A 13,034-nucleotide genomic window follows, 5' to 3' on the forward strand; every position below is an offset into this window, starting at 1 on the left:
CCAGAGCAGGCCACAGTGTGGGCAGGATGCAACATCCACATCTGGGGAAGAGCTCTAAGAAATCACTCCAGCCAGCCAGTGCAAGAAAGCAGAGGCAAATTTTGAAAACCAGCTGGGCAAGGCACAATTATCTTTCAAGGCTCAGGCCAGGTAGTCCTGCTTAATTGACAGTAGGGGCTGACTTTTTAATAATGTCAGAAACTTTAAGAGAATGAATAATTTTATAGATGGCAACAAGAAAGAGCTGAGTTCCAAATTTTCAATAATGCTGCTAGAATAGAGCTATTGTTTTTAGAGTACATTCAAATCCATTATGCATTGAAGATACAGATAAAATAGCTCAGCAACTAAAAAATGAGAAAAAAATAAGATACTGTGGGGACTAAATTATTGTAGCTTTGTGGAAACTGTTCTTCTGAATGTTATCTTCACCTCCAAATTCTGTACAGGATTCCTGTTTGTTCCTGGACTCATACTGACTGAGACTAGGTCTTGGCCTTATTATCTGATAGTTCATAATATCTACTTCTTGATGATTTGATAAGAAATTACATTTTAAAAAGCTTGATATTAGTTTAAAACCTACAAGGTTTTGCTTATTATTTCTGAGACAGCCCATTCAACTTCTAGTCAGCAGCTACAGCAAAGTACGCTGACCCCATTGATGAGGTAATCAATTATGCTGGAACAAAACAAACTCGTAACTAGAAAGAAAGTAAGCCTATGGTTTTATACAGAGCCAGAGCAAACAGAGAGAAAGCCCATTTGGCAATTGACATAGGACAAAACATTTCATTTCCAGGTTCCAAGAAGATACATTTTAAATTTGTATTATATATGATTTTAAAAATCAATGTTCTTCTATGCTGGACAGCTTTATTTGCAGTGAATGAAGACAAACCAGGGCACACATCCAAAGCTGTGGCTCTACAAGCATGTGGCACTCAGGAATGGAGGTTTACATGCCAGCAACTGCAATTATCCCAACTAGCAGTGATTTAGCATTCTGTGATATCTAGAGCCCAAAAAACACATGCTATGCCTTTATATCACAACCATCTGAAATCCAGGTTTAAATTCTGCCTTTAAAGAAACTGCAGCACAGCTTGCTGCTGTGTGCACGCTGGAGAATAAAAATGATTAATTCCGCCCATCACTGGAGTTTTTGCTTATGAGTATCACAAGCCTTTGCTGTGTGCAGCAGAAAAAAAAAAAAGAAAATAATTTTTTTGCTTAGTTTCTGATCCTTATTCAAAATCATGCAACAGTGCTAATTACTAAACACTTGGAAGATTGAATAAAATATCATAAAATGCCGACTTAAAAACGGACAAAAGAGAACACCTTAAATCTAAGTACATTTACCACATTATTTTAGTACATGATTTTTAGTGCATGAGCTCAGAAAACATTTTCAAGTTAAAATTAACAGAGGAAAGTAACTGGAAAAGAAGCAAATCAAAATGGAAATACACCATGTAATACACGCTGCCATGATAAGCCAAACATCTGGAAAAAAGAGCAGAATGATCAATCCCTCACCACAAGAAAAAGAGACATGTAAAGATTGGCTTGAGAAAAAAAGATTTCCTCTTGGAATCACCACAGCAGGAGCCAGAGGAAGCTTTGCACCCAGAGACCTAATGTCGTCTGTTAAGCTAACAAAACTAGTCAGGAAGAAGAAAAAAAGTAAGACTTTATCTTTTCATCCCCTCCCACTTCACTGCTCATCTCCCTAGTGCTTATCTTGATCCCACTTTTCTTTTTCTGAGTTTTTTTTTCCTCCCTCTCCCTCTTCCTTTCTTGCTTTTTTTTTTTTTTTTTTGATGCTAACGGAGGGAGCAGCATGGGTACCTGATGGCAGCTGCCTCCTAACCAGAGCCCTGCCTTGTCGTTGGCATTGTCACATAGAGCAGTCACACAGAGGAACAGAAGGGGTCAGTGACAGAGGCGATGCTGCAGATCCCACCTGCCCTCGTGGAGGCTGCTGGGGCCAGCCCAGGCGTGTGACACCACATCCTATCACACCCAGGGGAGCAAACTCCCCAGTGTGGTCAATGCCTGGTGCCACTGCACAGTTTGCAAAGAAACCATTGAAATCCCCGTGAAAAGTCAGCCACTTTCTGCCCAGTTTGCAAAGAAACCACGGAAATCCCCGTGAAAAGCCAGCCACTTTCTGCCCAGTTTTCCACAAGCATGTAATGCAAAACTTGCCTTGACTGAGGAGGAATCCCCAGTGGGATTTCCTCGAGGACATGCTCTAGGATGCCCCACCACAAAACACTGACAGCATGGCTGCAGGGTTGCCAGAGCCCAAGAGCTTCTCTCTGTACCAAATCACAAACTAAAGTAACCACGAGAATACAACGTGCATTACATGGACATGTTAATCTTACATTTACACATGGAAAAATCCCAATGCAATGCATTATTCCTCTGAGGTTTTATGCCATATTCTTCTTTCATTTACAAACAACCAGACCTGCCCTGCACAACTCAGGCTGTAATTTGAACAGTAATTTTTACATTAACACCACATAAGCAACAATCAGCAATGGCTTATGCTGTTGGGAAGGTAAGTAAAACTACAGGCTATCAATAACCTGTAGGGACACAGTGAGAGAGATCACAACAGCATTTTGGTTCTGCACACTTTCCCTGGAGTTCAAAATACTCTGGGGACAGGACTCCATCTCTATCCATAGGGAAGGCATTACAAGGTTCATAGAACTGAATGAAGTACAGCTAAATTGCACACTTAGGTATAGCTCTACATTAGGCTGAAAATAGCTGCATTTTCTAGTGTTTGTGTTATCTTAAAAAAGTACATTAAATAATTACTCATAAAATTAAAAAGAATAAAACCAGATAGTCCTGGCCAAGTTAGCTTTGTGTATCATTGTGCAATTTGCCTCATTTTATCTACTGATGGCACATCTAGAAATAGGAAAAATCAGAATTTTAAGCTTGAAATATGGAGACAAATACATACAAATCTGTATTTCTGTGTATGTATTGTAAGCCCACACCAGGGAACATTTTCAAAAATAAAAATAAACATCTAAACTTTGAATGCACTTTAAGGGTCAAAAAGCAATGGGAACAAATGCATTATTTAATCGCAAAAACCACACTCGATTCAGGGCAAGGCTAAGGAGGAAGCTCAGGCTCCCAGAGGCATGTGAAGTGAGGACTGCTTTGAGGGGCTGCTGCAAACAGAGCTGGAGCTGAACCTTCCCTCAGCCCTGCCTCTGCCCAGGAGAGGTGGCAAGGTTGAAAATCTGGAGGAGACAGGCAGCTTTTAATAAGAATTAGCTGCCATTTTCTGAGGCACAGTGAAACAGAGAGGAAAAATACTGGGAATTCCTTACTTACAATAAAATAAAGGCATTGCTCAAAACTAAAAAGAAAGACTGTTAAAAAGAGGGGCTACTCACACGAGGCTTGGAGTGAATTATAAAATTCCTGGCTTTTTTAACAGCCCATTGTTATCAGCTACATCTTCACTGCAGTGTCTTTGTTTTTCCTCCACCCTCATTAAGGGTTAGGTCAATTTCTTACCTGATCAACACAGGCTCTGCTGTCATTATCTTGACTCAAAGCCAGTGTTACCTTTTAAAAAATGCTCACAAAAATGCAGCTATGGTATGCTTACCCTGAGGTAGTTGAGGGTGAAGTTTGTCAGACCCATTCGAGTGATGTTTTTGGACAGCTGCTCCAGCACCTGAGGGTCTTGTGCCTAAACAACAAAGGAAAAAAGAATTTTCACTTTGCTTTTCATTGGGGTAAATTTTTTTCTATGTGCTTAGTGAAATGCAGGAGGGTTCCCTGAAAAGCAGTGCCACTGCTATGGAGAAATTACACACTGATGCTAAATTTATGTAATAAGCTGGAGTTCCATATGCAAGAGAAAGTGTAAAGCATTATGATATTGGAGCAGACTGAAGACTGTTTTCCAATATGTTCCTTTGATCCCTGACAACTCATTCAAAAGATAGACCTAAGAGAGCAAGTGACCAAAGAGCTTCCTGAGGGATTGCAGAACGCTTTCAGCTTCTATTTGTTGGCCGTGAGTCCCAGGGGACTAGACAGAAAAAGGCAGGAATAAAGAACATATCACTTTCTTTTTGTGGGCAAGAAACTACAGCAGAAAGACCTCATCAAATATGTGACATTAAGCACAGTCTGGAGAACCCTTCTGATCCAAGTTATTTTCCCAGAATTAAACGGAGAAAAATGCAAGTATAGCCCCTCCCTGACCCTAGCCAGGAGCCTTACCTGTGAGACCAGCCTCCTCTTTAAAATGAGATCAGTCTCATTACTAAAATTAATACCTGCTGGTTGCTGTCTAACCTGCTTCCACTGTGAATTTAGCAGCCCCCTAAATGCATAATGTCAATCATGGCCACCCTCATTGTCCCTTAATGGGATACTATTGAAGAGCTCAGTTGATCAGTTCCCTAAAAGAGCAGATAATCCTGGGACAGAAATGGTGGGGTGGGTTTTCAAAGGTGTTTTCTTCAGGCTTGTAATAGCACTTTGAAAAAGGTCCAGTTTAAGCTATATAAAATTCCTCACTATTAATATATTTTTATCTGAGGATATCTAAGTAACTTGATGTCAAAATATAGGAAAATCTGTGTGTCTTTGTTCTTACCCTTTATAAAACCACAGTCCTGCAATTGATTTTGTATATCAGGGCTCTACTAGCAGGAGTGGGTCAATGGTGAAGAAATGAAAGTGTCAATAAAAGTATGTTCTTTGTTTCTCTACAATTTACCTTATTATATTTTGACTTTAACTTGCAGAATATTTAATACTTACTGTTTCATTGTGTGTATTTTCATTCAATAACAAAAGAAAGTTGTGAAATGTGAAACAAAAAGAAGGTCTGCATTAAAATTCTAAAGGTTTCTAAGTAAATATATGGCAATTTCTTCTGTCTATGCAAGAGTAGCATCAGTTTGCTTCATTTCAGACTTATAATTGGTACAACAATGAAAATTCACAGACTTTGGTGTAGTTCAGGTCAATAAGAAGAGATTTTGGACCCAAATCATACAGAGCACCAAGTGGGATTAAAAAGAAAATTACGTGCTAAAATAGAATGAAAACATAGCAACAGTGGCAATAATACAGCACTGAAAAACAAGGGAGAAAGAACTTGTGAATAGATGTAGTTGCAGGCAAACCAAAATATTTATAGTTAATTGCCTTGGGTGTGAAATTTGCCAGAGTTCTTCATAAACCTAATCTCATCTCTTTGCATTAGGTCAAATGAATAAAGGATTACTTACATGCATGGCTAGAATGCTGCGTGGGACTAATTCTCTGTATTGTCTAATAGTAAAGTGCCATGTTTTTATTCTCATAAGGTCATCAAAAGTAAACTCCAAGATAAGACGTCCTTCTGTGCATACCTAGAATACATAAAATGCGTGAAATAAATTCCCAGGAATTTTGTTTTCATTGGTATTGTATCATCGATTAAACAACATTCAAAAATATCAGAGCAGTATTCTATTGTTCATCTCTGCTAGATTAATTGTTTTTCATCCTCTTGGGGAGAGAAAAAATGAATGTGGGAAAATTACTTCATAGGCCTTACTTCAGAGACAGTAACTTATAATGCTATAGATTTTATAGCATTTTACAAACATAGAATATTGTGTGCTAAATCTTATTTATTGCATCAATTCTCTTTTCCTCATGGTTTGCTACTGCTAATTAATGACTGAACCTCGCAGTGGAGGTGACTGTGGTGCAACTGAGTGCACTTGATGGCAAGTTGCTGAACCAGTCATTCCCAACCTGTTTTAGACTTACTACAGCTTGGCATATAAACCTTTCTCTCACATCCAGTTGGAGTAGGCAGTGCCCTGAATGCCTGTGGCCAAACCTGGGTTTTTTCATCATTTTTCATAACTTTTAAAATAATTTTTGTTATTTTCCAAGCATTTTCTTCTGTTTGGTTTGCTTTTTATGGTGAGGTTTTTTGTTGTTGTCGGGTGGTTTTTTTTGGGTTTTTTGTTGTTTTGTTTTTGTGGGTTTTTATTGTGGTTTTTTTGTGGTTTTTTTCCTCTTATCTAATTTTATTAACCCCCCTTTGCAAGAAAAACCAGGTGGGTGCCGGCCATGGGAGCCTATGAGCTGCATTGCTCACAGGTTTGAGAGTGAGGGGAGCAGAGGAGAGCCAGGCAATGGAGCTACTTCCACAGAAATTCCACACAGCTTTGTGGGGAATCTTGTCTAAGAAAGGACAGAAAATATAGGAGGAATAAATGCAGCAAGTGAAAAGTGCCCAGTAATTTAAATAAATAAATTACTGGGCACTTTTAAACAACTCTCCACAATTTTTTGTGGAAAAGTAACATGGTCGTGGTCTTCTTTGAGGTGAAAAATACAAGCCCAACATGGTATCTTGATTGAGAATACTGTGGAGTATCAAAAATTATGTCTGATTTGAAAATTAACTACCACTGTTGATTTTTTTTTTTAATTGTAGATTTAGACTTACAATCCCTGTTCCTAGCAAACTTGCAAGTGCAGGGTACAGAGATATTGTGGAAACAGGATGTAATGGCTTTCAAAAGAGAGGGCTTCTACAACCTTAATTTTAATACAGTATTCGATTGAAAAATAACCATCCCAGATTCAGCTGAGTCTGTTGAGCCTTTTTAAAAGCTCCAACTCAAACTTGGCCAGCTCTCACTTGGTCAGTGTGTGGCTTGTCTGGTTAACAGTCTACTTAATGTCCTTGCAATTTTTTCTCTTTATTATTTCTGCTAAACACACAGGTAATTTTAACAGGCATACTATATGGACAAATTCCTGTAGATCTGGGAAGGAGAACCTTGCAACAGGTTCTCATCTGCCCTTTTCAGCACACCTTAGTGATGCCTTCAGATATTTAATGTGCCTTATGTTTCACCTTTGATTTTCACATCACCTGCACTATGATAAGAAATCACACAATACACATGCACACACATAAGGAGTCATAGTAGGAAAATATTTTGTATTAATGGTGCTGTGTTGAGGCCAAAGATCCTGGTTACTGATCGGTTAATGTGAAAATATTTCAGGTTTAAAGCAATTTTTTCATAATACCAGTGGCTTCTCAAATGTTTCTTTTGTTAAGCTCACACCACCAAAGCTCTTAGCAGATTTTTAGGCACTGGCATTAACAAATTTTAATAGAAAAAACACATTCTTCATATTACAGTGGTAAAAATTTATGCATCTTATAAAGAAATTTAATTTCCTCATGTAAAGTAGAATTTTACACATTGTTTTTAATCAATAAAATTGGCACAGTTCTTATTTTAAAAGGGCTATTTTTTCTCCTGAAAGCTGCCTTTTACATAGAATCCAAAAAATCAAAAGGGTCTCCAATTAAGAAAACATTTTCTGTTGTGCTGAATTCATGTTACCGTACTGTGAGCTCTGACATTTTGTTTCTGTGGTAACCAAAATCAGCTGATTAGTTGGCATGGCAACAGAAAAGATGTAATCCCAGCAGACACACTCTAATCAATGCCCCCAGCACAGATGGTCTCCGGAGGATCAACAAGAAAGAGGCTGGCAGGCATTCAGTGCATCACGTGGTTGCTCTAGACTAGGCCAGGAAAAAACTAAAAAAGAACATTTCTCAAACTAACCAATAGCTTTTTAACCCCTTCACTGCACTTATTAATTGTAGGAATTTCAACTGCTTGTGCCTATGAAAACCAGCTTTGGTCCTGTGCCTCCTTGCTCACAGTCTCATTCTCCTAACACCTGGCATACTTAAAAGTGTTCCCCCTTTATTAACTACCGCTTCTCAAACATGAGTTGTTGCTTTAAAAGAAACCTAAAGCTATTACAAATCTGGGCAATGCCTGATATTATTAGTAGGGATTAGATTCACTGATTTTAAGAGCTTCACCAATAAAATCCAGCTGATGGCTGCACTCCTGGGAGATGGAAGTGAGTAGTGAGCACATGGGGCACTCACTGCCTTAGTGGTGAGGGCAGTGCCCACCCCTGCCACTCCACTGGGACACATAATCATTGATCACTGTAGAAAAACAATTTGTCTACACATAAAGTGGGAGTGCCAGAGCTGGAGTAAACACAGTGAAAACAGGGACTTAGGAGGACTCCTAAAACTTACTTCTGCCTGAAGAAAAAAGTGGAGCATCTCCCAGGTAAAAAACATAGTGGTCTTGGCTGCAGAATTTCACAACATTTTATTTATGCCACTGAACTATTATAAATTCTTTATACTACTTATTTACATCTTGATAAAACAATTTTTAAGTCTATGACATTTTACAAGGACCTTTTAGCCTCAAAAGACAAGCTGGACTATTCATATTCTTACTGCTAGGCATGTTCTGGCCATATTTGTTTCAAAAGAATTGGAAATGCCATTTTATATATTCATCCAATACTGCTGTATGCAGTGAGTTGCTCTAACTAGCAAAATGTTGAAATGAAAAAAATGCATTTGATTCTTGATTCTGTGGATTCTTGATTCAATACATAATGAAAAGTGGTTTAGTCTATTGTATTAGAAGTTAGTGAATTTGCAGCATAGAATTTGCTTGTGAAACTGAAACAGCTTGTATTTTTGCATTAACTGCTCCCCCTCAGGATAGTTTCAGAGGGTCAAATTCAGATATGATCCAAGGAGCTACACAGCCCCTTGCAGTAGTGCTTATTATGAGATGTCTGCTTTGTTCCATCACCAATGCTGTGAGAGTAGGAATTTACCTTTGGGTACAGGATCTGTGCCCTTGGTATCTCTGCTAGAAGTTAAATAAGCACAGCTGAGACAACATTCAGCTCTAACTTATTTCTGAGAGAGTATTATTTCTTCTCCCCTATTCCATCAACTACTGTGCTTTATTTCAGATTTGCTCTTACTAAAAAGTTGTATTTTAAACATGCAGGCATTAAACTTCCTAATTTTTCTCCCAGAATCCAAATTAATTCCCCACCTGAATTTTTCTAGAAGGACACAGGTTTCTATTGGAATCTGCCAGAGAAATGTGAAGGCTGAGGCAAACTGTGCACTGCAGCAGACAGAGACCTAGTGCACACAACAGGACAGGGCCACGGGAGGCAACTGTGGCCCCAGCCCAGCCCATACTGCTAACCTCCTGTCCAAAATAACAACACTGTCATGTCCTGCCATGATAAGTAAAATAATCTAACTGAATTGAGAAAAATATTATGTATTTAATGGTTAAAATTTCAACCATTTTATTTGCTATTTCATTAAAGCCAACACAAAGGGGAAGGACACAGAAATCACTGTGGGGAGCTCAGCAATGAAGCAGCCACTGTGGAACTTTGGCACATCTCCTGCACTTGGCCAGGACTCACAGCTCCCCGTGAGCAGTGAGGTAGCAAAGAGGTGCCAATCTGGTCTCCTTTCTGTCTGTCTCTGTCTGTGTGGGCCACAGGGGCTGGATGGGCTCTCTTGTCCTGGCTCCCCAGTGCACCACACACCAGCAGCTTCTCCTCCCTCTGCGCCCCTCCCAGGGCAGATGGCAGAGCAGGACCTGCACAGGGATGGGGCTCCCACACATGCCAAAACAGCAAAAGCCATGTAACCCTGGTCATGATGCTGTCAATAGCCAGGGACTTAAAATTAAAACCTCCACGATCCTACAATTCAAAGGCAACACAGATTAGCTACCTTCTCCTGCTGCCCCTTCTTCCTTTGTCCTTTTCTTTTTGAAAAAGTTAAAGATGAACAAGTACAAGATGGAAAATCAGCATTTCCTGTTATCATTATTTACTGTTAATGTATTAAAATGTAACCACTTTAAAACAAGTTTACTGATTTTTTTTTAATAGAAGAAAAATTTTGTTTTAATTTTTATTTTTCACTCTTTTGGTACTGCTTTTTTATACACATATATGGCACCCGTTTTAATTACAGGACTGGATGTGCCCTATGCATGAAGATAATTCACTATCAATTACAAATACTGAATATTCACTAACTGTTTTATCCAGAGTGTGTTTCAATTGATTCCTTCCATTGACTTCATAGACTTTTGGACTGGCATCCTACTGTATTAAATCAGTATTTTTCTACAGATTTATAGTCCTTGTACTAGGTAAGTATCAAATGTAATGCATACCATCCCAAATGGTAGGTACCAACAATGTGAAATCTCATTGTTGCTTTAAAATCAAACCCAGAGAAAAGGAAATGGTCAGACTGAATTTAATTCACATAAAACTGATAGTTCTGGCAACCTGGCATTATGTGCTTCTCTTGCAATCTTTCTGGGAGAATTACAGGAGATACCCACAGAATCTTCCAGTCACATAATGAATATAGAAAACAGTAATTAAATGGCTCCAAGGGTTTTCAGTATTAGAAATAATCTCAGTCTACCAGAAAAATTCAACAGCCAATATTCTTCACCCTTATACACACTGTAAAGGAAAAAGAAAACCAAAAACCAACAACATGCTTTATTGAGTCTTCCCTGTTACCTTGGTAAACATGGGTTTTCCATGCTGAGTGACCATGGTGCATTGATCACAGTCCACTGTGATGGATGAGTTGTGGTATGACTCTTTTGAGTGCTTGAGAATGTAATACAGGTCTGTTACACCTCCTTCAAAGACAGTGCTAAAATAACGAGGAATGAGGGTTCTTCCAATTGCTGTGAGGAAAATACAAAGCAGAATTCAGCAAATGCTCTAGGTTATAAAATCTCAAACTATTTGCTAACAGCACAGGAATAATTTTAAGTGCAATGAAATCAAACGTTCATTTTGAATATAATACGTGTTCTCACCCTTTTGTTTAGACAAAGTTGTGCCTGGTCCCACTAAAATCCATGAAAACGGCTGACTCCATTCAGAGGGAGTGGGTTTATCCTATATAATCTTTTTACACGGATGGCAAGTTAGAGTCACTTTTGAAACCATCTGCAAGGGTTTTTTGTCCCAAAGTAATTAGTACACAGAAACCCACATGATGTCAATTACTACTGAAAGCTGAATATTACCCATAAGTGTACAAATACAAGTGATGAGTATCGAAAGAAATATACTTCTACACCCAAAAAAGCAAAGCACTTTTATATAAGGGGGTTGTGTACACATATATGGCTTTTGTGTGTGGGCACGTGTATATTTATATTTACCCACCCAGACATGTGCACACACACACATGCACGTGCACTCTGGATTCAACAGGAGAGCTGCTACTCATAAATCAGAGTACTGGGGGTTGAAGGAGGACTGAGAATGGAAAACTAGAATGTTATACAATATAGGACTACCCACAGATCTATCTGAGATCTCTCTTTAGACCAATGATAGGCTCGAAAATCTGAGCAGACACCGGGACTCCCTTACAGGCACCACTTAAACCCCTAACTATGGACTGAAGATTCCCAGTTCAGAATTATTTAGTCAGGCAAAACTCACTTCAGTAGTAGTTTTAGGTAAGTTTTCCAAGGTCTAATTACAAAAATGTAGTAGTGAGAGTGAGCTTCTGAGTGTGCACAAACCAGCAGCAGCACTGACATCAAAGGCAATTATCTCATATGCAACTGATGTTTTCCATCTCCTTCTTTACAGATAAATTTGAATGTAACCACAAGCCTGGCATAAGAGAACATTTCAGATTATAATAGATGGATACTTCCATACCAAATGACTCATTGCTTTGCAGGCATTAATCAATCCACAGTAATTTTGAGTGGTAGATACATAAAAATTGCCTTCATTTTACAGGGAAAAACCAAGCAATCTAAATGGTCTCTTGGAAGAATGAGGTAGAAAAGTCACCATCCACAGGCAAGATTAGAGTTTATTAGTTCCTAATTCTAATTTTTCTATTAGGACTATGTGGTGACTCATGCCTCCCTCATTTGCTGTATACTTTTGAGAGTGATTTCTAAAAAAACTATTTTCATAGAAATTTTGCCAGCATATGAACAAAGGCTCCTGAACCTAAAAATGCATTTGCAAATGGTTGTTGCAAATTAAAAAATAGGGAATTTTCACAGTAGTTCTGTGAATACTGTTTTTGTTCTGTGCATTGCAATGTGAAATATTGAATAGGCAGTCATAATGCATATTGTGTAATGAAAATATGCAAATAGAGAAAATTAGGACTTGTAAAAGCTTTTGCTGTAATATCACATATCAATGTAGTTTAATGTACAAAATATACCACACCCTCTGGAAGCAGCTGACAATTCAGTGGATATATTTAAAGTTGTACAACTAGATCCTAAAAAACCCCACCCAGTAACCATGCATAGAATAATTTTTACAGTCTTTTAATTTACTTTAGAAAAACTGAAGTCCAGTGTATTAGCATAGGATTTAATTCATGGTTCAACTCAAATTTCTTCATGTTGGTGTGGTATACAGTAAAAAGTGAAATTTACCCATCAAGTTAATTTCTTGCTCCCCTAAGGCTAATTAGTGCAAATTAAATTTCCTGCTAATCATCTTAAGCAGCAAATGGGTGATATGAAAATCCAGCATTCCTACTGATTGTGATAAACCTCTATTCCTGTGACTTATGCACTGCATAAATATCTTGAAACTATTAAACTGCAGTTTATAGACTCTTCCCAAAGTAGCATGGTCATGTGGTGCTGCTTTTTGCCCTGTATTTACAGCTACAACACATTAAAAAAGGCTAGAAATACATTAAATAATTTATTATTATTAATAGTAAGCATTTTTAATAAAAGTTATTTCCTGTTAAGTGTTATCTATGCTTGCCACAGGGATATGCTGCTGTTGAGAACAAAGTGGGAGACCAAAGGGATGAAGATGAATGGAGGTGCACACAAGGATGTGCTCCATGGAACCTCATTTTCCATGACAGATGCACATGCAGACCCTGTCAGTCTGCAGAACTGAAAATAACTGATGCAAATATCCAGTGTAAATGTTTAAAGATAAATATTCAGCTCCAGAAGAAAGAGTAATGGAAACCTGTGTTAATGGGCAGGTTTTAATGAGCAGCTGAGCTATCTCCTCAGCTTTGCCACCAA

At 38.3% G+C, this 13,034-nt stretch overlaps 1 protein-coding gene across 15 annotated transcripts in view; it reads right to left on the reverse strand.

Moving 5' to 3' along the window:
- The window catches only part of LDB2 (LIM domain binding 2), a 218,129-nt gene that overhangs the window by 42,462 nt on the left and 162,633 nt on the right, over positions 1 to 13,034 (reverse strand). For all 15 annotated transcript variants that reach the window (XM_064711837.1, XM_064711836.1, XM_064711828.1 and 12 more), the window contains 3 exons: positions 10,501 to 10,673; positions 5,298 to 5,420; positions 3,656 to 3,739 (listed from right to left, as the gene is read on the reverse strand). In XM_064711837.1, the coding sequence (XP_064567907.1) occupies positions 3,656 to 3,739; positions 5,298 to 5,420; positions 10,501 to 10,673 (380 nt within the window). The remainder of the gene's footprint in view (positions 1 to 3,655; positions 3,740 to 5,297; positions 5,421 to 10,500; positions 10,674 to 13,034) is intronic.

The sequence above is a fragment of the Zonotrichia leucophrys genome, chromosome 4, assembly GCF_028769735.1.
Source record: "Zonotrichia leucophrys gambelii isolate GWCS_2022_RI chromosome 4, RI_Zleu_2.0, whole genome shotgun sequence".
NCBI classification, from domain to species: Eukaryota; Metazoa; Chordata; class Aves; order Passeriformes; family Passerellidae; genus Zonotrichia; species Zonotrichia leucophrys.